Consider the following 22,465-nt stretch of genomic DNA (forward strand, 5'->3'; position numbering starts at 1 on the left):
TTAATTTATATTCTTTATCATTTGATTACCACAAATTTGAGTTATATTGATATTAGTGACATGTGACATCATTCGATTAGATGTTTAAATTTATTTTAATTTATTTAAAGTATGATTAAATTGAGAGAATATATAAATAATAGGGATCAAATGTATGATTATACCAAAATATTTAACTACCATGTCACCTAATATGTTAAATGTTAATGATAGTTAACCCGTACTGAATACATCTTAATTAAATAAAAATGAAAGCGACTATATATTATGTTTTTTGAAATCAATGAGGAAAAATGGATAAAACACAAACATAAATGATTAATCACATAATTAACCCTAAAAATTAAAATGAAACTTACTTTGTTTTTTTGGCTTAATAAAAAAATGAATGTATAAAATATACTTAAAAATTAATTTTTGGTGCCTAATGTTCTCTTCCTAAGAATCTGGATATGATACGTGTCGCTCAACTTTTTATAACGGTAGGCACTAAATAGTGAATAGAGAAAACATTAAGCATAATTTTACCGAAAAATTCTTTAGACGTAAAATTTTAATTTTAAATATAGTTTAGAATTTTATTATTATATTAAGCTTTTTTTCTGAAATGAAAATGGAACTTATGAATAATAACAGTAAAATGAACTGTTCTAAAGCTTATGAATCGCACAATTCTCTACCTTCCAATACATTCTTGAAAGTCTAAGGACACTTCCAGAATGTACGAAAATCTTCTCGAAAACTCTCTGCATTTCTTCTAGAAACCCCCTCCCCTAACCCATTTAAATACATAAACCCTATCCCCAAATCCCATACACACAAAAATCAAAATTTCCAAATATTCAACATTCGAAGCATCGATCTGTCACGGCATCATCTTCATCGAAGAAGAGAAGAATGGATTTCGGAATCATGGGTTACGATTCCCCGCTCCTCCACGCTCTGCACCACCACATGATGGGTCTCCACGAGGACGCCGACGTCGACAAGAACCCCAACGCCGCATCCCACGTTTACTTCCGCGACGCCAAGGCCATGGCGGCGACCCCGGCCGACATCAGGGAGGACCCCAAGTCTTACGTCTTCGTCGTCGACATGCCGGGGCTGAAATCAGGGGACATCAAGGTACAGGTGGAGGCCGACAACGTTCTGTTGATCAGCGGAGAACGGAAGCCGGAGGAAGAGAAGGAGGGGGCCAAGTTCGTGAGAATGGAGAGGAGGGTGGGCAAGTTTATGAGGAAGTTCGTGTTGCCGGAGAATGCCAACACGGATGCGATCTCGGCGGTGTGTCAAGACGGGGTTCTGACGGTCACCGTGGAAAAACTGCCGCCGCCGGAGCCTAAGAAACCGAAGACCATTGAGGTGAAGATATGTTAAGGGACACTGTCGTGGTCTAAATAATCTGTTTACTGAATTGTGTTCTTTTTGCCTTTCCAGTTTTATGATCCGAGCTAATTACTTCCATGCTTGAATCTCGTGTTTGTTGGGAAATCATGATAATAAACATGTTCTATGGAAGTTTAATTAAGTACACAAATGATTAAATAATTGGAAAAATTACACAAATGATCCTTTCCAAAATTTTTATTATTAAAATATATAAGATAAATACATATTTAGACTTTTAAATTTTGATTTATTTTGATTTTATTCTTATTAATTTTATTAGTAATTATACTTTACTCCGTTTAAACTATAATCCTGATTTCGTTTCTCGTAGGTCAACTTTCTTTCGGGCATCAATCCCCCTTGGGAGGGGTGGACTTAAATGTGAAAAGAATTATCTTAGGTAGTACTGTTTGTCTGATTATGAAAAGTGGGGTGTTAGAGGTCGTCCCCAAAATAGTACCATGTTTTACCCGTAAAATGTTCTTATCGTATGGCGTGAAAGTCGCCAATGTCCTACGACTTCACTTGTGGCATCGTAATGGATTTTCAGATTTGGTCATATCACGAGAAGGAGATGGTCAGATTAAGTCGGTTTTCAATTGATTTGATCCCATTTAAAGATTATATACCCTCTTTTCAATTTAAAGATGAACCAAAAATTACACTTTTCGTCGTATTTGAACTTAATCTATTATTTTGGGATAAAATATAAATTTGATTTAACTCGATATGAAGTAATTTATAAGAAATATTACTTTTATTTAATAAAAAATTAAGATTTAATTAGAAGAAATATATGGAGAGAAGTTCTATTTCAATTATCCGTAAAATTTATTTTTTCGAATCGGGTTAAGTTGAATATTTTTACCCTAAATCCAAATCTAATCCAATCAAATGATCTCTAAAAATTGACAGATCCAACCCTAAACTAATTCATTTTAAAAAAAATCTAATTCGATAGTGTTGGATTAGATCAAAATCCATTGAATTCGAATTACATGATCATCCCTAATCATTATATTATTGTGGATAAATTACACGTTAAAATATTGAACTTTCAATTTATTTCGAAATCATACTAAAAATTGTTTTTACTTCATTTAGTACTCTGTTCAAAATTTAACGATTAATATTGAAAAAGAATTGAAAATTTGGTTACTAAAACATACTAAAATTGATAGTTTAGGTACTAAATATGTTAAATTTTTAACGCGGAAACAAAAACTGAAAAACATTAGGTATGATTTTAAAAAAAATTAAAAGTTTAAGCAATAATACGAACTAAAACTGATAGTTTAGACACTAAATACATTGTTTACCCTATTGTTATTCATAATTTGAACTTGTTATTATTACACAATTACCATCTCATTACAACATTTGCATAAAACAGTCAAAAATCAATTGCAATTTGCACATTGAAAAGAATGGTTGTGTTTTATTTCATTCATACTTCATTTCATGGTTAAAGAACTATATGACCTAAAGGAATACAAATACCTTCTATAAGTGGTAGTAGTAATAACTACATTACTAAAAACAAATGAATTCCTAATATATATATATATATATATATAAATTGCAGGAACCGAGATATCGGTGGTAAAGGAATTAAGAGTGTTCTTTGAATAGATACTAATTACCGGCGTTAATAAAATATACTTATAGAGCTACAGAAAAGAAGTACCTGCAAAACGATGATGCAAAAGATTATGAGCAATGGAATCTCTAGCATTCGATGAACTCACCGATTTTATACCATCTTCCGGCACGGTTTCGTCGTCGAAAACCTCGATTTCCAACTCCGGTTCGATCCCTTCCTTCTTCATTTCGCAGATGTTATGGAGAACACAGCAGGCTCCGAGCACGACAGGCAAATCCTGCAACTTCACCTCTGTTCTCTTCTGCAAACATCTCCATCTCCCTTTCAATCTTCCGAAAGCTTTTCTGGAAACCCTTTGGATTTCACCGATCTTTTCGTTGAAAGCGTGCTGTGTCCATGTCAGATTTTGTTGCTTGTAAGGGACTAGAACCCAGTCCATTAATGGATAACCGGAGCCTCCGACGATCCAGACGCCGTCCAACAAACCACCGTTTTTTGCCTTCTGGAACAACGCTGATTTCTCCAGGACCTGCTCGTCGGTCATCGAACCGGGCCAGCCGATGCACACGTCGGTGAAGACGCCGTTGGGGTCGACGACGCCCTGTACGGTGATCGAATACGACGTCTTCTGGTTGCGATCCGTGTGTCTCTTGTTGAAATACGCCGCCACGCTGATCTTCGGCGCGATGATCGGAATGTGCGTCGTGTACATCGATCCGACGACGTTCGGTATCCCGGACGTGGTCTCGTACTCCTGTTTGATCCCCCGCAATCCGTCGTCGTTCGGCCACTGTAGATACTTGGGCATCAGGACGTTGCGTATCGCCGCACAGACTTCGAGGACGAGTTTGTGACACGTGGAGATGCCTAAGCCGAACCGTTTCGAGACGAGCCGGAGCGGCTCGCCGGTCGCCAACCGCCAGATGCAGACCGCAACCCGCTGCTTGACGGGGATGGCGTTCCGCAACGTCGTGTCCTCCTTGGCGACGACGGCGTTCAGCTCCTCGCAGATGAGCTCGAAAGTCGACCGGCTCATCCTGAACGCCTTCTTGAACTCCGATTCAGGGTAATCGGGCCGGCTGCACTCGTCCCACCACGCGTTCGACCTGTCCTTCACCCATAACCGCCTCTGTTGTCCCTGTCCGCTGGCGGCGGCCTCCCTGACGAGGGATTTCCTCCGCTTTACACGGTCGGTGCCTTCGATCTCGGAGCAATAATCTTGCGAATCGGACTGTAATTCAAGCACGGTTCGGGTCTTCTTCTTACGAGTCGACTCAGTAACCGATTTCTCTTCGTGGGATTCATCGTTCTGCTCGACGATACAATTCAAGTCTTGCTTCTTGGTTTCACGATCACTGCAACAGCTCTCCTCGTCGTTCTGATTGGAAAATCCCTCCTCCATTCGCCGATTGCAATTGTCGCCGGTATTCATTTCAGAGGAAAACGAATTCCGAATAGCAGAGAAAAATTGGGTTTTTTTGGGCGGATAGAGCTGAGACTACCATAGATTTGGAGAGATTAAAAACGATAAAGGCTGAGATTTAAGGAGCCGAAACTATAAAGGAATTTGGGTATAAACAGAATTAGGGTTTGAAAAAGTGAAGAAAGAAAGGTGTGAACACAACCAGATTCACCTCTGACATTTTACACAATGATTGTGTCTCGATGCATTTCTATACGGGTGAAATAACGTTATAGCAAGGCCGACGACTAAAAACTATTATATTTATTAAAAAAATCTATTTTTCAAATATCTCAAAAAAGTCCCAAAGTCCCTTAAAATATCAAATCTCATACCCTAAGCCTAACCTCTCTTGCCGACCATGATCGTTGATGCCATTCTTACCATCTCCCTAGTCGACCGTCGTTTTCTTTGTAATCGTGCGTGTCGTTGGATCATTTGGGTGTCGAGAATTTGAGGTTTGAATTCACGAGAGATGTAGTTTTAGGTCGTGATTATGTCGTTTCTTTTGTCGGAGACATGACATTTATAATCAGTTTTGACTTGTCGTAAGGTGAAAGTTCTACTAGAGGTCCGATTGATGTCAAATGATAACGATTGACGTGGGTTTAGGGATTGAAATTGAAATTTTCAAAAGTTTTTGGTGTTTTTTAGTTTTTTCAAAAAAATAAAAAAACATAATTTTATTTTGTTTTTTAAAATGTTTTTTTTAAATTATCAGAATATGAAACGTGTCACATAACGATAGAATTTAACAGTTGTTACGGCTCGGACACCTAAAATAGTAAAGTTATAGGGTGAAAATACATTTAGGGGCTGTTTGTTTGCCTCTTAATGGAACCATTCAGCGCTGAATGTTGAACCGTTCAACATTCAACACATTTGTTTCGCACCTCATAATGATTCAGTGCTTTATTCAACAAAACAGTGCCGAATTATTCAACACAGAAGTACATTTTGAATGATTCAGAGCAATTATCAAACAACAAGAGCTAATTCATACAGAGCATTTGAATCATTCAGCGCTTAATCATTCTGAAGTAAACAAACAGCCCCTTAGTACCCAAACTATCCGTTTTAGTACCTAAACTTTTAATTTAAAAAAAAATCATAGCTAATGTTTAGTTTTTTATTCATTTTAGCACCCGTAGTTAAAAACTTAACGCATTTAATACCTAAACTATCAGTTTTTGTCCATTCTAGTACCTTAAATTTTATTTTTTTCAAAACTTAATGTCAAATTTTGAATAGGGGAACTAAAATGAAACAAAACTTAAACTTTATGCATGGTTTTAAAAAATTGAAAGTCTATGTACTAAAACAGATCAAAACTGATAGTTTATGTACTAAACGTATAAATTACCCAAAAATTATATTATGCATGAAGCAAACTACCTCAGTGGTTGAAAATACGATTGTTATCTCTAAGGTCTCGAGTTCAAGTACTAGCAACTGCAAGATATTTAAGCATTTTTTATCAAATGATTGAGAATCTTTAGAATATATATTACTACTTTATAATCACCTTAACTTAATAAAAAGGTAAATTACACAAATGGTCCATTGACTATAAGATATTGCTTTACCGAGTCTCTCAAGTATTAAAAGTTACAAAATGATCCTTTGACTATAAAGAGTTGCTTTGTTAAATCCCTTGACTATTGAAAGTTATAAATGGTCACCCGACTATTAATTATATTCCAAACTCATCCTTTTTCGTTAAAAATTGACGACAATGTGAGTTGTACGTTAATTTGTTGACTATGATATAATAAAATTTGATCTCATAATCTCAAATGACTACCATATCTCGGTCAATATGTTGACGTCCAACTCAGGTGACTGTTAACTTTTTAACAGAAAACGATGAGTTTGGAACATAATGAATAGTAAGTGATCATTTTATAATTTTTAATAATCGTGAGTCTCAACAAAACAACTCCCTTAAATAATCATTTTGCAACTGTTAATAGTCAATGAGTTCAATAAAATTATATCTTATACTCGAGGATCATTTGTGTAGTTTACCCTAAAAAAATTACATCATGTAACCGAAAGCTAACATTAATTTACAAATACAGAAAGACAGTCGAACGTTACAACTTATGACGGTTTTGAAGTATTCTCTGTGTTTCTTAGATGGGGAGGCGGTGACTGGTCGCGGTCGGTGAGGGACGGTTCGTGGACTTGCTTTTGGCGTTGCGTCTCGGTTTTTGCGTTTTGTTTTCATTGGCGCATAATAATTTTATTTTTCATGGTAACTACGTAGCGGCTAAGTTGATTTTTAACTAACTTATTTACTCTCATATTCATTTTATAATTAATTTATTATATATATATATATATATATATAATAAAGACATCAACCTTTACTTAACGGATCTCATATAGAGATGTGCATGGGTCGAGTTTTTTGTCAATCTGATCAGACAAAAAATATATACATTTTACCCGAAATTTGACTCGATCTGAGTTTAGGATGACTTCACCCTACCCAACCTTTTGAGATAAAACTTAAACCCGAATATAAATAAATATATTTATAAAAACATTATTTTTATTCAATAAAAATGTGAATCTAATTAAAAATATATAGAGGATTATTATTATAATTATCTTTAAATATATAAGGTAAATTTACATTATTTCTGATCGGATAAGATATTTTGACTCTAAACCCGAATCCAACCTAACTCAAACCTATTTTTTAATAAAATCCGACCAAACCAAATCGAATCGAATCAAAACCCGTCGAATTCGGGTACGTACCCATCCCTAATCTCATAAACAATCACAATGATAGAAAAGGTATGAAAATTGTGGTTAAAGGAAGGGGGTCCATTGGCAGTGATTCAGCCAAAAGCATGCTAAGCTATAGATGCTTTGCTTGCTGATACTCATATTGACCCACTTTCTAAAAGATGGATTCCTTGCCAAGATTTTGATGCCATCTTTTAATGTCAAAATTTGTGGAAATTTATGTCTTTTTGTCCACCTGCTTTTCATTTCATCTTTCTCATTTAACTTTGCCTTTTTCAAATATCATTGTTTTAGGTAGAGTTATGGGTTTAGTTCTTTTATTATGTTCAAAATCAGAATTTAGTCGATATATTTTAATTTGACATAATTTGATCATTTAATTTTATAGATCCATTAGTTAAGTTCAAGTGGCTAACATTGTCGATTATTTCAGTTAAAATATTGGCGGTTGTTCGGTTTAAGGCACAAGATTTATTTAACGTTTACGAACTAACTTGTAATCCCACCTACCAAATTACGTAGACTTAGGGACGGACGCATGGTTTTATGCCAAGGAGGGCGAGCATGAACTTATAAAATTTCAGGGAGAGCGAACTTCAACTTATAAGATTCTAGAGGAGCGAAAACATATTTTCAAAAGAAAATACAAAAAAAGAATTTAAAATATATGATAATTTTAAATTTTCAGGGGAAGTAACCGACCCCAAATTTCATAATAATAAAGAGGCTTGAATCAGGAATTGACCCTAAAATACTATTTTTATTTCGATTAATCTAGGGTATGTAGAGGGCAGTATATGTTCAAATATAACTCTCAACCATTTGACATTGAACGCTCACACCCCTGACATTCCCTGGAGCTAATTCAGAGACAAACGCAGTGTGTACATTGAAATTTCAATGCAGTTTTAAAGGAATGAGAGCTCGACATTGCTTAATTAACGGTGCAATTGACCTGATTTTGTCACAAATTCAACATTTTCTGCTGCTTCTTTTGGCTGTCATTTGCCTGTTTTTGAATAAAATAAAGCAAGCAAAAGTCCAAATCTAGAAGAGCCCTCCATGTGTTTGTTTCATTTCCCCTAAGGCCTTTTTGTTCAATAAAGTTCAAGTGTGAAAGCATGAAAGTCCAAAAGGGGTCAAAATTGAAGTTCCGAAACTTTGCGGGATCGGATTGTTTATTCCAGTCCAATAGACCTTGGTCATGGACTGAGTTGGGTCATGACCCACTTCTATTTCATTTTTTGGTCTTGGTCATGGGTCAAGTCGAGCTAAATTTTTTATCCACTTAAATCTGACACGACTATAACGTCTCCTCCATCCATCATCTGACTCGAATTTAAAGAAACCCTATCATATCAAAAAAAATCACTCAAATTTTAAGATAAAAATTCACACCCGATCCAATCCAACACAAGTATATATATATTTACACTGTAAAACTCTTTTAGTTTTAAACTTTTTTAGGACAGTTAAATCGAGAGAAATTAAAGGCTGATATTAACTCCTTGTTTTTTTCCAGTAAATATCTTTTCATTTTCTACTGTTAATTGCAGCCTTTAATTTCTCTCATCCAATGATTCTAAAATGGTATAAAACTAAAAGAGTTTTACACAGTACAATTAGATCATGCTCCATATATTTATTATTTTTATTAATGAAATAAGGATCTAATTGAAAATATAGAAAGAGGAGGACAAAATTGACGAGATAATGTGTTGGGAAAAAATTCACGAGATAATGCAGTGTTAGGATTAATTGTTGGGATATGGTGATTTTTACAATGCAAACGTAGGTCTCCAGGTGCTCAGGGTGACCAAAGAGGTCGTCATGCCGTCCCCGCAATCTGTGGTGAGATGGTGTAGGTCGCCATGCACGACCAGCGTCTTCCTGAAGCTGTGCATGGCCCATGCACGTTGATCGCCCATCCCACAATGAAGATCGCCATATATTTTCACCTTAAATCTAAACCGACGTAACTCGATTTTATCTTTCGGAACAAAAGACAAAATAACTTATTACCGAGACAAATGGAGCATGCAAAAGTTAAGGTTCAGGACACATAGTTTGTTGTTGAAAACATGATTGACTCATTAATGATGATAATCATAGATACAATAAATTAAAATATTAGAGACAAAAAAAATCTAAACTCAAATATTTCTCCAACTCATTCAAGTAATTGTTTCATACATTATTTTTTTGGGCTTAAAGTAAAAATGAGTACTCAAGCTATGCATTTTTTATTCCAAGTAACTAAAATATTTTTTTGTCAAATCAAACCCTTAAACTATTATATTTAATTATTTTAAGTCCTTTCATTTTTTAGTTAGAGAAATATTTTCAACCAATAAGATGGTGACGGTCATATAAAAGTAGGTATTTATTTTGATAAAAATAGTTTAACGGCTTAAAGCAAAAGAGAGTCATAGTTTAAGGAGTTATTTTGACCAAAAAATAGTTCATGTACTTAAAGCAATTACATATAATAGTTTAAAGACTTAGTTTAACTAGAAAATAGTTGAGGTACTTTTTTTTATAGAAAGTAGTTAATTTTGTTAAAAATATAAAATATTAAGTCATTTTACTAAATTATAATTAAGTCATTTTACTATAACCATTGACACAAAAACTAGCCATCTAGATCACACAAGGACAAAAAAAGATCAAAAAAATCTAACCAATGCTAGAACAAAATAAAGATACAAATAAATATGACTGTATCGACAAATGAACCAAAAAAGAGGATAAAACTACTGAAGACCACCGACAAATCGCAAATCAAAGTCAAGCGACGTGATAAAACTATCAACGAATTCAAAACGCGTATCCAAATTAATATGAGGGTCCAAAGCAGGGAAGTTCAGCATGATAACAAATAATAGTCATGGTAATGTCAAATCTAACCCTGAGAAAAAATATAAACGAAAATTACGGTAAAAAATCATAAGCTACCAAAAGGAAGAGATAAACTAGCCATAAAGGCAGAGAACATGTCACAAAGACATAAATATTCTTATTAAACAAACTAAAAAAATAAAGAAAAAAGACAACCGACCGGCGGCAACCAGTATCAAAATCGGTGTCCTCACATTTCCGAACCAGATCAACATCGAAGGAATATTCTATACTTATAATTTTTTAAACAATTCAAAAGAGTTTTTCAGAGTTCAAAGAAAAGAATTTTGTGAAAAGTAAAGTAATACATCATAAACCATCATTAAGGGAAGCATCTAAAACCAAACTTTTAGAAGAGCCCTACACACGCGTATCTTGGAGGTGCATTACCCTTCATTTGTGATTTGTGCACAAAGTAGCAAAACCAAAATGGTGATGGGATTTTCAAATGGTCCACTACTCCAAGGGCACAAATGGCTTATCTTGGTTCTCAAAGTAGGTCTCATGGGGATGATCATGGTTGCAAGAACATCATCAGGTGATGAAATCGGGACACCACCGGCCGGTCTATTATGTATCAGCGAATGCAGAACATGTCCGGTCATATGTTCACCTCCACCAGCACCGACGTTAAAGTCGTTTCCACCACCGTCGCCAGTTCACCACTCGTCACCACCGATGGTGCCTTACTTTTACTTACCACCGCAAACTCCCAACCATTCCCCGCCACCATTGGAATCGGAATCTTTCTCACCGCCTCCATCTCCACCTCCGCCGACTCCTTCGTCGTCGTCCTCCAAGGGCAGTCCGCCACCGCCTCCTCCTCAGTATGTCCATAGTGCACCTACAGGCCAAGGGTCACCTTCGGTAGGACCGCATGAGTACCCTTACCCTTACCCTTATTACTATTTCTATTCATCCAATGCCTCTTCTATTTCTTTTCATGTGTCAATCTCAATTGTAATGTTATTTTTCAGTGCTGCATTGTTCCATTGTTGAGTTCTCGGATGTTCATAGGGTTTTGGGGTTAGTAGATGCAAATAGATTATATACATATATGTGTATAAATTTGGGGTGTATGTTGTTTTATTCATCAAAACTAATAAATTTAATCAATTATCCCATTGACCGTCAAAGGGTTAATCGTCAATCTCCTTCATATCTTATATAAATTCAATCCATTCGTATCTTATATAAATTTTTGATTGCGTCTATTTCTTACTGTTCTTTGCCTTTAAATTAGGTTGTCGTACGACATAACTATCCTATTGTATTGCTGATCTTCAACAATTATATATACTACTTTCAATAACACGTGCTACAATAATTAAAGAAAGGACCCATTGTGAAAATTTAATTAAAAGATTTAAAGACTTAAAGGACCTAATTAAAGAAATTAGAAAAGTTTGAGGACCCATGCGGAGCTTTGGTAGAGAATGGCGTGCATGTAGAGGATTAAACCCGAGCATGTTCATAAGGTTCAAAGGGTTTTATCATATTAATTGAGTGCCAATTTTTAAAGGTAAGTAATTAAGCAATAACATATTAATTAGGGTTAATTACTTCAAACATCACTAATCATTAAGCGTTGATTTGTTTATATCATCAACGCTTTAATTTTGTCAATTTTAGCACTAATGTTTACTTTTAAGTAAAATTATGTCACTCCGCCGTTAATAGTTTAACGGGACGATAATATAGTAACTACATATTGCGACGTTGCTGACGTGAATATCTCAATTAAACGACGTCGTTTTGGCATTACTATTTTAGTGCTCAAAGTACTTAAAATGATGTGGTTTCGCTTGAACCCTAATTTTCCTATTTACTAAACTCAAAATTCCCAATTACATATTTTTATCTTCTTCCTCCTCGTCTTCGTCTGCATATCAAGACACCATAGCTCCGGCCGTTTCTGCCATAAAACGAAACCACCCACCTCTAGCCGACGTGCCTCAAGTTCCTCACTTTAACGATCTTGTTGTTCACACTGCCTTCTCCGCCACTGAACTATGAAGCCGCCATTCTCACTTTCCTCATCGCATACATACTATCAATCGCACCCAACGCCTTCTCCCCGCCGACCGCCGCATTGTACTGTTTTGCCATCGAAGATTGCTGTAATAAAACAAACCTAAATTCATAAGCATTATTACATCATGATTTGTTGATAGTAAATTTCACATTTTTTACTTTTAATGGGATGATACTTGATGTTTTTGGTGATGGAATAGTCATCGGTGTTGGGGTTTATAGGGAGAGGAATCAATGGAGCTCCAATGACACCAAGCCGGAGCTGAATCTCGGTGTTCCTCGTATCGAAAATAGCCACCATGGAATGTCTTTGGTCGGGGATCTACTTCATGTTCATCCATGATTTCAGGTTCTACCATAACGATGAATCTAGTTGTCTTGTTTGGAACAAACATTTCTTCTGGGATTGGTACTTTGAAATCAATCAGTGTGAACAACAAGATCGTTAAAGTGAGGAACTTGAAGCACGTCGGCGGAGAGGTGGGTGGTTTCGTTTTATGGCAGAAACGGCCGGAGCTATGGTGTCTAGATATGCAGATGAAGATAAGGAGGAAGAAGATAAAAATATATAATTGGAAAATTTGAGTTTAGCTCCTAGGAAAATTAGGGTTCAAGCAAAACGACGTCGTTTAGATGACACAATCACGTCAGCAACGTCACGACATGTCATTGACATGTCATCGTCCCATTAAACCGTTAACGGCGGAGTTGCATAATTGCACTTAAAAGTAAACATTAGTGCTAAAATTGACAAAATTAAAACGCCGGTGGTATAAAAGAGTCAAAACTTATAAGTTGGTGGTGTTTGAAGTAGTTAACCCTATTAATTAATTAGAGTTGTTTGATTTTATATTTAATTTTAGTATGTTTAGTACAATATCAGTCGTGGATGCATTTTGAGATTTGAAGGAGGAACATGTTTTATTATGATTTTGATAGTTATGTCTTCAATACCTTTTAAAATCATATTTTTTTTATTATTTACTTTAACTTTTTTCTTTTAATTTTCTACTTGTTATTTCGTAGAAATTATAGAGCTAATATGCATATTTGATATTATCTTTTATATTTTTAAAATAAATAAATAAATAAATAAACTCGAATTGATCTGATTAAAATGTTGACTTAAACCGAAAATCAACAGATCTGATATTGACCCGATTTAAAAATCAATCGATTTGATATTGATCTGACCCAAAAATAAAACAATCCAATATTGATTTGAACTTAAAAATAATTGATTTGACATTCACCTAACCTAAAAATTGACCTATTCAAAAATTGACCTAACCTGATATATGATATGACTCGATTTATCATACTCAAAAACTAAATTCGAATTAGATCTAATCCGACTCAATAAAATTAAATTAAATAATTTATACCCAAAATAACTCCATCCAACCTCAATCTATATGATCCATTTGCCACCTCTAGTTATTTATCCCACTTTGGACGGTCATGATTGTAGTAGGCTCCATCCAACGGCAATGACTCATTCATATTAGATATTTCCTGATAAAGGGTTGTACTTATTGCTGACCACTTATTAATTCAAAAGGTTCTTTAATTCATGATAATGAATGCAAATAGGTTGGTGGTCCCCATTTGATGTAATTAAATTTATTAGAGATACGAATCGAGAGATTTTAATAATAAAAAATTATTGTTATTATTTGAGATCTTATTTAAGTAGTTTAAATGTTAAAGGTGTGAACTTTCGATGTTAAATAGTTAAGAGTTATCTTTAAATAGATATTATCTTATATTATCCCGTTTTAATAAAAAAAATATTAGAAGAGTTTCGTTCGTGAAAAAGATCATTACGAGAGTGAATAACTTTTTTTATAATTATATTTTCATGTTTAATTCAAGAAAAAGATTTAGTTAGAAAGATTATTATATCTAAATTCTTAGATATTATGTAATTCTAATCACTTTAGATAAAATATTACGAGAGTGAATTCTTTTTACAATGATCATTGTCATTTCGTAAAAATTATTATATATTTTTTATATTTAATATATTAATTATTTATAATTTTATAAGGTAAAAAATAATGTTATTATAGAAAATATAATTATTTAAAATAATATCTAACTTTAAGTTATTACAAGTGAATCTTACACATTGAAAAAATAATATCTTTGTCTACTCAATATTATAATATTATTTGTCATGTTGTCTTATATTTTATATAAATAAATATTATACTTATTAAAATTATTTAAAAATATAAGTTTAATATAATAATTATGTAAATTTAACAATATGATACTTATGAAAATTCATAATGATGGTTATTTTTTTCAATTTGTTTTATTTCGATAATTGATTTTAAAATTTTATGTTTTTGGTCATTTTATTTTTAATTTATCTTATTTTGATCACTAATTATTTTTTAATAGAAGTCGCTAGTATTATTAAAAGAGTGAAAATATCCGAAATTACAATAAGAGTTTACAACTATCATCGTAAAATAAATAAATAATTAGGACTTTTCTTATAGCATTAAAACTAGCCACTTTAGATCATACAAGGACCATACATTAAAAAGATTAAAAACCCAACCAATAGACTTGAACAAAATATTAATTTGATCACTAATTGTTAATTCTTGTTAGTTTAGTGACATGATATGATAGTAAAATATTTAAATTTTAATTTGATCCATGATTTTTAAATAGAATTATAATTTGACCCTAATTTGACCCATAGATCCAATCAAAGTCCTCATTGTCACTCATCAATGTTGTCTATCACTTTTGGTTGTTGTCACTGATCACCGTCGACTGTCATTACCGATGATCGTTAGATCCTAAAATTTTTAGTTCATTTCTTTTTAAACTCCTAAATGTGAATATGATGTTTGTTTCATCGACAAATGATCTAAACTTTACAAACCTAGTCTAGAATCCTTCAAATTATTTTTAAAATGAATTATAATGATAAAATTATAATTATATTCTTTTAAAAATCTAAATCTGTATCATAGTACATTTATAATATAATGATAATACTTTAATTTATATATATATATATATATTTAAAAATATAATATACATTTTTTATTTATATTTTGATTTTGTAAGATAAACGAGTAGAGTTGTTGGAAGGCCGTTCACATTGCTTTGGATTTATTGTGGCATTATTTCGGAGGGTTAGAGAAAGAAGTGTCATTTTTCCTTGTATATATAGGGGTTCAAAGCAATTAGGGTTGAGCCATAGTCATTTATCATCCTCTTCTTGTTCATCATCTTCTTCACTGGCAGCAACAATGAATGGCCAACGAAAAGCCAAGATCTCTCCTACTTTCCTGAAAGTAAGACCTAGAGAAGCAGGTTTAAGGGATCTCTCTCGTCTCTTGGCCCGCAGTGACATAAGGCAAAGAGATTTTGTCGACAGCTCGGATGAAACCGGAGTCGAATTCAAGTACAGGTGGCTGATATTCATCTCCATCGTGATGCAGAAGTTGCTCATGTTCTTCTCCAAGCCAATGGCATTGGTGGGACTGGTGATCGAGACGTGGCTCAACTTTCTCTCCTACAACCCCAGCCCTTGTGCTTTCATCAAACATCTCTTCTTTAAAGGTATGCATACACACATACACCTATCAGGTTGGATTTTTTTTTTTTAAATTAGGTTCGGGTCAATTTTTTTAGAGATTATATTCTTACCGGATCGGATTCGAGTTTAAAGTGAAAAATATTTGATCCTGCTCAACCAAGAACTTATAGTTTTAAATTATATATACAGGGATAATTACAATAATATACATCTCTATATAATTTCTTTCAATTAATCTTTATTTTTTATTAAATAAAATTAATATTTTTCATAAATATATTACTTCGGATTAGATCTAGCTCGAATTTTATCTCAAAAGAACAGGTGAGATTCGAGTTGGATGAATAGTTTATAATTTTTATGTCAAATTCGAATATGTAATTTTTGAGTCAAATCAGGGTCGACCATGCCGAGTAGAGATTCAGCAGACTATGTCTCCTTCGTTGGACAATTAGATGACAGAAAGAAGCTGGACAGCAGCATAAAAAATGGAGGCATAAGGTATTTCCCAGCATTGTGTATGATGGCTTCCAAAGCAGCATATGAGAACGAAGCCTACATTCAGAGTATGGTCAAGGACTGGGAGGTATGTATTATACGAAACTTGACTGGCACAACACACGAATTATAGAATATCGATGATCTACCATCAATACTATATCAATTCTCTGACGTGGGTTAATCTTTTATTTTATATCATTCTAGAATGGATCATATATCATATTTTAGTTGGTAAAACCGATCATATATTCTTTAAACATTACATGGATGAACTTAGGTGGAAGTAGTCGATCCTGAAAATTTAAAATTACTATATAAAATTTTATAAGTTCAAATTCGTCTCATCTAAAATAAAATACTACGTCCATCCCTAATCTATTTCTCACATATATATATATATAAATATATATTAAAGAAGTGTGGTTCTCTCTATAAGTCGTGAATTCGAGAAATTGAATATTTAGGGAAAGTGTACGTTGTCAATAGGTTTTTAAGAAAGATTTTAAACAAATACTAACATGTAATCTCCGGATTATGTATGATCTTATTTGGTTGAACATCTCCATCTCTCACAGTTTTACTGAACAATGTGGTTACATATTTTTCAATCTTCCTGCAGATGGTGGAGTTCTTGGAATTTAAGAACTGTTGGAATGGTAACTCACATAAATCTTCATTAACATAACTAAGACGAGACATGAGAATGAACAAGCGATTCGGTTTTCTTTCGTTCTGCAGATTACCGAAACAAAGCCACGACCGGAGTCTATTTCCTTCGAGTCAAAGGCGATGATCACGACACCATTGTCGTTGCTTTTAGAGGAACCATGCCATTCAGCGCGGACGATTGGTGCACAGACTGGGATCTCTCACAAAAACAGCTCGACTACATGGGAAGCGTCCACGAAGGCTTCATGAGAGCCCTAGGGCTACCCAAAGATGAGCAAAACGACCCAAATTTCTTCAATTGGCCGGTGGACTGCGAACAAAAACAACCCACGGCCTACTATTTCGTAAGAGACAAGTTGAAACAACTATTGAACGGAAACGAGAAAACGAAATTCGTAGTGACCGGCCATAGTTTGGGCGGCGCGTTAGCGATTCTCTTCCCTACGGTCTTGCTTTACCAAGACGAGAACATGCTCGTGCAGCGATTGGATGGCGTCTACACGTACGGTCAGCCGAGGGTCGGCGACGGAAAGTTCGCCGAGTTCATGAAAAAAGTGTTGAAAGAGCAAAATGTTCGATATTTGAGATTCGTTTACGATTTCGACATGGTCCCGAGGCTGCCTTTTGACGACGAAGATCATTGGTACACGCACTTTGGCAAGTGTTTGTACTATGATTGTCATTATAAAGGGAAGGGTGTGTCGGTGTTACCTAACAAGAATTATTTCTCGTTGGTGTTCGCCGGCATCACGATGATGAGTGCCTTGTATGTGTTGGCGGAAAGCGTCGCGATGTCGGTGAATATGATCATGAGTGCTTTCTATGAGGTGGTACAAGGCTTCACAATTCAATATACGAAGGGATCATATTATAAAGAAGGGTGGTTGTCACGTAGTAGTAGAGTAATCGGAATGATGATCATCGGACTTCCGGATCATTCACCTTATGGTTATGTCAACATTACTAGCCTTGGATCACCGGAAGATCTAGTAGATTCATAGTTCTTTTTAACTTGTTATTTCGGGATAAGCCGAAAGAATGTTAGGATTGTGGTCACAGTCCCGAAAAAATTAAATTTTCATATAACTTAAGTATTTTTCTTCGTACTCGTTTTAAATCATTTGAAGATATATTTGAACTCATGGATTCTTAGTGTTGTGTTTCGAAATCAATATTGTACTGAAATCTATCATCAAATAACTTGTCTTAATAGTGTAACTTAGGTATGCAAAAGTTGATGTATTAGCAATGTTACTATAGGTAGTCACTTATGCTGATGTGGAATGTTTATCGTTGACATGAAATTTATGTGTCATCTACGTCATTTTTCTTCTTTTATTTTATCTTCTTTCAAAGATAGAGTTTTATAATTTTATTTTCGTGTCGGTGTTGTGTTTATCGTTTTATGATGTCTTCTTTAACTACTTAAGATATTAATAAATTGTCCCATTGTCTCATATCATTCTATCATATTAGATTTTACTTAATTCACCTTAAAACTCATAAAAGTGCTTAAGTATAAACCCAAAGCTCATGAAATTCCAAAGTACTATGATCTATAGTAACCATCATCTGTAAAATTGAGATATAGGGCATGCTTCCTCCTCCTCCGCTTCCTCACTGTTGGGATTTGAAGAAAAAAATTTTCATCCGGGAGAAATCAAAGGAAATTTAAAACTGAATTTTTTTTAAAAAAAAATGAAAAAAGTTTTGAGGTCACTTCATAATTTTTAAAATAAAAAATGTCCATAAGTCGTTAAATATGTAATGACGAAGTGATTAAAATAAGATCTCGTGGGGCTTAACAGATGTTAGGTTGCAACCCCACTCCTCAACTAATAGCGTTATATGGAGCCCACTACCCCCCAAACCATCGTACCATCTGTTTAGTCCCGATGCTCGCACACTTAGGTTACATATGAACCTAGGAGAAGGTCGCTTACACCATGGTAGCTCCACATGCTAGCTCGAGGTGAATACACCTTTTAGCTTTTATCCCACATTGTCAAGAAATGTAACATAAACACTCCAATATACATATATAAACTAACCCCATTAAGCTCTTCAATTCATGGAACTAATATATATTAAATTACGATATTAGTCCTTATAGTTTTATTTTTCATTTTTTAAAGCATATTTTTTAAAAAAAAATGTTTTTAGGAAATCTGATATGGTAAAAAAAACCTCGAAGCGTGCCCTCTTGAAACTCGTTTTCCCACGTGCGGACATTTCTCCTAAAAGGGGCGTTTCAGGGAACATGCGTTTCACATAATGTGCCTTATTATAAAGGGTGTTAAATCATTAAAATTTAGAGAAACGGTGTTTGACAGATAATATTATAATATTTGGATATTTTTGGGTAAAAATACTGAAAAAAATCATAACGATTAATTTTTATGTTATAATCAGAATAGTTAAACAATTTTCATGATTTGTTAACGTAATATTTTTATTTCAATCTTAAATATTACTTAAATTATTTTAAAAAATTTACATTTTTAATAACTTTTTCGATTACAATTAATTTTTGTTATTAAATTACGATGAATACAAAGTAGTATTTGTTCTAAACACTCTCAACCATTTGACATTGAACGCTCAATCACCCTGCTGCAGCCGCTGGTACTCGAACTCGTGACCTTTAGGAGTAACCGCGATTCCTTTAACCATTGAGATAAATTGATCAAAAAAATTAGTTGTATTTTATACTCGTCCATAAAAATAATGCAGCATAATAAAAAACTTAATACTAAAATAAGTTCCTAAATTATATTTAAAATTTGATATTTTGTTGCATAAATGTTTTCTTTATTAAAAATAGGTACATAAGGTTTTTTTGTTACACTTTTAAGTGTTTTCTGTTAAAAAAAATTTTAACTGACATATGTCACGTTTATATATTTAAAAAAAAAATAAGATATTATTTTTAATCTGAATGTACACGTATCATTTAATGATTTTTTTAATGGTAGACGCTTAAAAGCATAACAAAAAAAAAAGATTAAACACTTGTTTTTAATAAAAAAAATTAAATATTAAAAATTAATTTTTAATATAATTTAACCACTTAATTTTATATTGAGAAAATAACCTTAGTGACCAAAAATCCCATATAATATACGATTTTAACCAACTTTTTCCGGATTTGCCAAAATGACCAACAAAATCGCAATGTGATCGCTAATTCGCAACGCGATCTCCATTATCGCAAATTCGCGTTGCATTTTCGCAATGCGATAGTTGAAAATCGCGTTGCGATGGTCTACAGTATCGTTGCGATTTTCCCAATTCGCAATGCGAATAAGTAAATCGCAACGCGAATTGGGAAATTCGCAATGCGAATAAGTAAATCGCAACGCGAATTGGGAAAATCGCAATGCGATACTGACTATCGCAATGCGATAATAAAAAATCGCAACGCGATACTGACTTTCGCAACGCGATAATACATAATCGCAATGCGATTTTCAAAGCGCCATTAGTATCCTGGCCAAGTATTTTATTTTTAAATTCCAAACATGAATATAAATATATTGGAACACTGAACTGTCCACAGTATATCCGTAATCGCAACTCATAACCTAAAACCTAAAATCACAACTCAGTCCCATCTCCATCTCTCACTCTCTCACCCATCTCCGACGAAATCCGTTCCCATCTCCGGCGAAATCCGTCTATCTAAATCTCTCAGAGCCACCCTCACAATCAGAAATGGAAAATCAACCAAATCAACCAACGAGGGTTAGTTTTTTTAATTATTTTCTTTTTGAAATTTTTGCATTATTATTAGGTTTTTCATATTGAAATTGATAATAGGTTTACTGGTAATTTCAATAATAGATTAACTATTTCACTTAGATTGCTTATTAAATCAACCAAGAATCGCAACGCGAAATGCAAATCGCAACGCGATTTTAGTTTCGCGTTGCGATTCTCTCGTTGCGATAGTCATTTCGTGTTGCGATTTTCATTTTCAGAAACTATTCTTCTTCTGCAAATTGAAACTTGAATGAATTGCATTACTTCAACCAAAAAACAAAGACAAATACGAAATTCACAGTGTTGCATATTTAATTTTGAAGAATAAACTACTACTATTTATGTTTATTATTGTTTTTGGTATATCTTCACAGTGTAGTTTTTGGTATATCTAATTTAGTATGTTTATTGTTTTTGTAGAACTTTTATTCGGCTCAATTGACCTTGAGAAATAAAGTCAGCCTGGCCAAAACAATTGCGTCGAAGCTTTCACCTGCACAAAGAAAATGTTTGAGGATACATGCTTCGGGCCATGGCTGAAAGTACAACATCCCGGTGGAGATGCGATGTTGACACACCTGTTTCTTCAAACCATGACTAGAGATCTACCAGAGACTATACAACGTCGTGATGAAGAGATATGGTTTGATTTTCCACCGGCGTATACGTGTTTTGGGCGGGAGGAGTTTGCTTAATCACGGTCTACGCTTCGGACACGATGATATAGGTCGGTACACTAGACATTACCCGCCCATCATGGCTATCCGGGTTTTCCCTGAGCTGGAGAGGCCGAGTCTACACGTAGAAGACCTGACAAGATTTTTGAATAATAAAGATGGTTTTACTCGGATGGATGACGTCGACGTTGTCCGAGTATGCCTTCTAATTCTTTTGCATGCCGGCTTTTTAGGCAGAGAGGCCATACAACCTATTCCAAATGATCTAATCAAATTGGTAGAAGACCTAAATGCGTGGAACCTGTTTCCGTGGGGCTCGTATTTATGGAAAGCTACATGGAATAAGTTATCGTCTGCCTTGGATGATCGAAAAAGTTTGCATGGCGATGGTTCCAAATACACTTTGACAGGCTTTATTTGGGCCTTTAAGGTAAGAATTTTTATATAATGTTTCCAAAATTATAAGTAATTATTTAACAATTACTAATGTTTGTTATTATATTGTTTGTAGATTTGGATATTTGAGGCCTTTCCCGCCATGAAGACATATGCAATAAAAACTTCAAATAATATTCCCAGGGCTATTTCTTGGAAGAGGAAACGAACCTTGCAATGGGAAGATTTACTACGGTATACGACAATAAATAATGTAAGTAACATAAATACTACCATATGTTTATAAACAAGTTATTACTAGTACACATTTAACTTTGTTTAAGCTTTTATATTGTTAGGAGGCCAACACTCCTCTACAGAGGCTGACACCCACGGAAGCTGAGCTTGCCACTGATTGGTGGCAAGCTAGTAAGCGTTTTTTTTATGGAACGGTTGATGAGCAGCCTCCACTTCGGGAGCCATCACCTCGCCCAGAGCTATCACCTCACCTAGAGCCATCATCTGATCGACCCGGCTATACACCTCCACAACGACAGCCATCACCTATTCTTTCACATCATCGAGCCTCTTCTCCACCATCACCGCAAGATAGGCGACCGGCAAAGATGTCACGACGTTTATCTCCCTGTTCTCCACCTCCACCTCAACGGGATGAGTTAGGGGAGTTACGTGATGAGGTCAATGCCTTGCGTGAGGAGGTCGGTACTTTACGCAAAGACGATGGTGCATGGCGTGTTGAGGTGTCT

At 34.4% G+C, this 22,465-nt stretch overlaps 3 protein-coding genes across 3 annotated transcripts; 2 read left to right on the plus strand and 1 right to left on the minus strand.

The window, feature by feature from the left end:
* The first annotated feature begins 794 nt into the window (after positions 1–794).
* On the plus strand, positions 795–1,472 carry LOC120211877 (17.3 kDa class II heat shock protein-like). Its single transcript, XM_039210344.1, has one exon. The coding sequence runs from the start codon at positions 898–900 to the stop codon at positions 1,375–1,377; it is 480 nt and encodes a 159-aa protein (XP_039066275.1). The 5' UTR covers positions 795–897; the 3' UTR covers positions 1,378–1,472.
* Positions 1,473–2,975: 1,503 nt separating this feature from the next.
* LOC120211873 (protein ALP1-like) lies at positions 2,976–4,668 on the minus strand. Its single transcript, XM_039210339.1, has one exon. The coding sequence runs from the start codon at positions 4,422–4,424 to the stop codon at positions 3,060–3,062; it is 1,365 nt and encodes a 454-aa protein (XP_039066270.1). The 5' UTR covers positions 4,425–4,668; the 3' UTR covers positions 2,976–3,059.
* A 10,712-nt stretch (positions 4,669–15,380) lies between these two features.
* On the plus strand, positions 15,381–17,988 carry LOC120211810 (triacylglycerol lipase OBL1-like). The gene is made up of 4 exons (XM_039210280.1): positions 15,381–15,737; positions 16,113–16,300; positions 16,835–16,871; positions 16,954–17,988. The coding sequence occupies exons 1-4, from the start codon at positions 15,425–15,427 to the stop codon at positions 17,883–17,885; spliced, it is 1,470 nt and encodes a 489-aa protein (XP_039066211.1). The 5' UTR covers positions 15,381–15,424; the 3' UTR covers positions 17,886–17,988.
* Positions 17,989–22,465: the final 4,477 nt, after the last annotated feature.

The sequence above is a fragment of the Hibiscus syriacus genome, unplaced genomic scaffold (genome assembly GCF_006381635.1).
Source record: "Hibiscus syriacus cultivar Baekdansim isolate YM2019G1 unplaced genomic scaffold, ASM638163v2 tig00109987_pilon, whole genome shotgun sequence".
NCBI lineage: Eukaryota > Viridiplantae > Streptophyta > Magnoliopsida > Malvales > Malvaceae > Hibiscus > Hibiscus syriacus.

What these genes read in the sequence shown, in the direction of transcription:
- LOC120211877 (XM_039210344.1), top strand. Translation starts at nt 898, where the DNA reads ATGGATTTCGGAATCATGGGTTACGATTCCCCGCTCCTCCACGCTCTG.
- LOC120211873 (XM_039210339.1), bottom strand. Translation starts at nt 4,424, where the DNA reads ATGAATACCGGCGACAATTGCAATCGGCGAATGGAGGAGGGATTTTCC.
- LOC120211810 (XM_039210280.1), top strand. Translation starts at nt 15,425, where the DNA reads ATGAATGGCCAACGAAAAGCCAAGATCTCTCCTACTTTCCTGAAAGTA. An exon ending in GTATGGTCAAGGACTGGGAG is followed by an intron (nt 16,301 to 16,834) that starts GTATGTATTATA and finishes ATCTTCCTGCAG; the next exon opens with ATGGTGGAGTTCTTGGAATT. An exon ending in ATTTAAGAACTGTTGGAATG is followed by an intron (nt 16,872 to 16,953) that starts GTAACTCACATA and finishes TTCGTTCTGCAG; the next exon opens with ATTACCGAAACAAAGCCACG.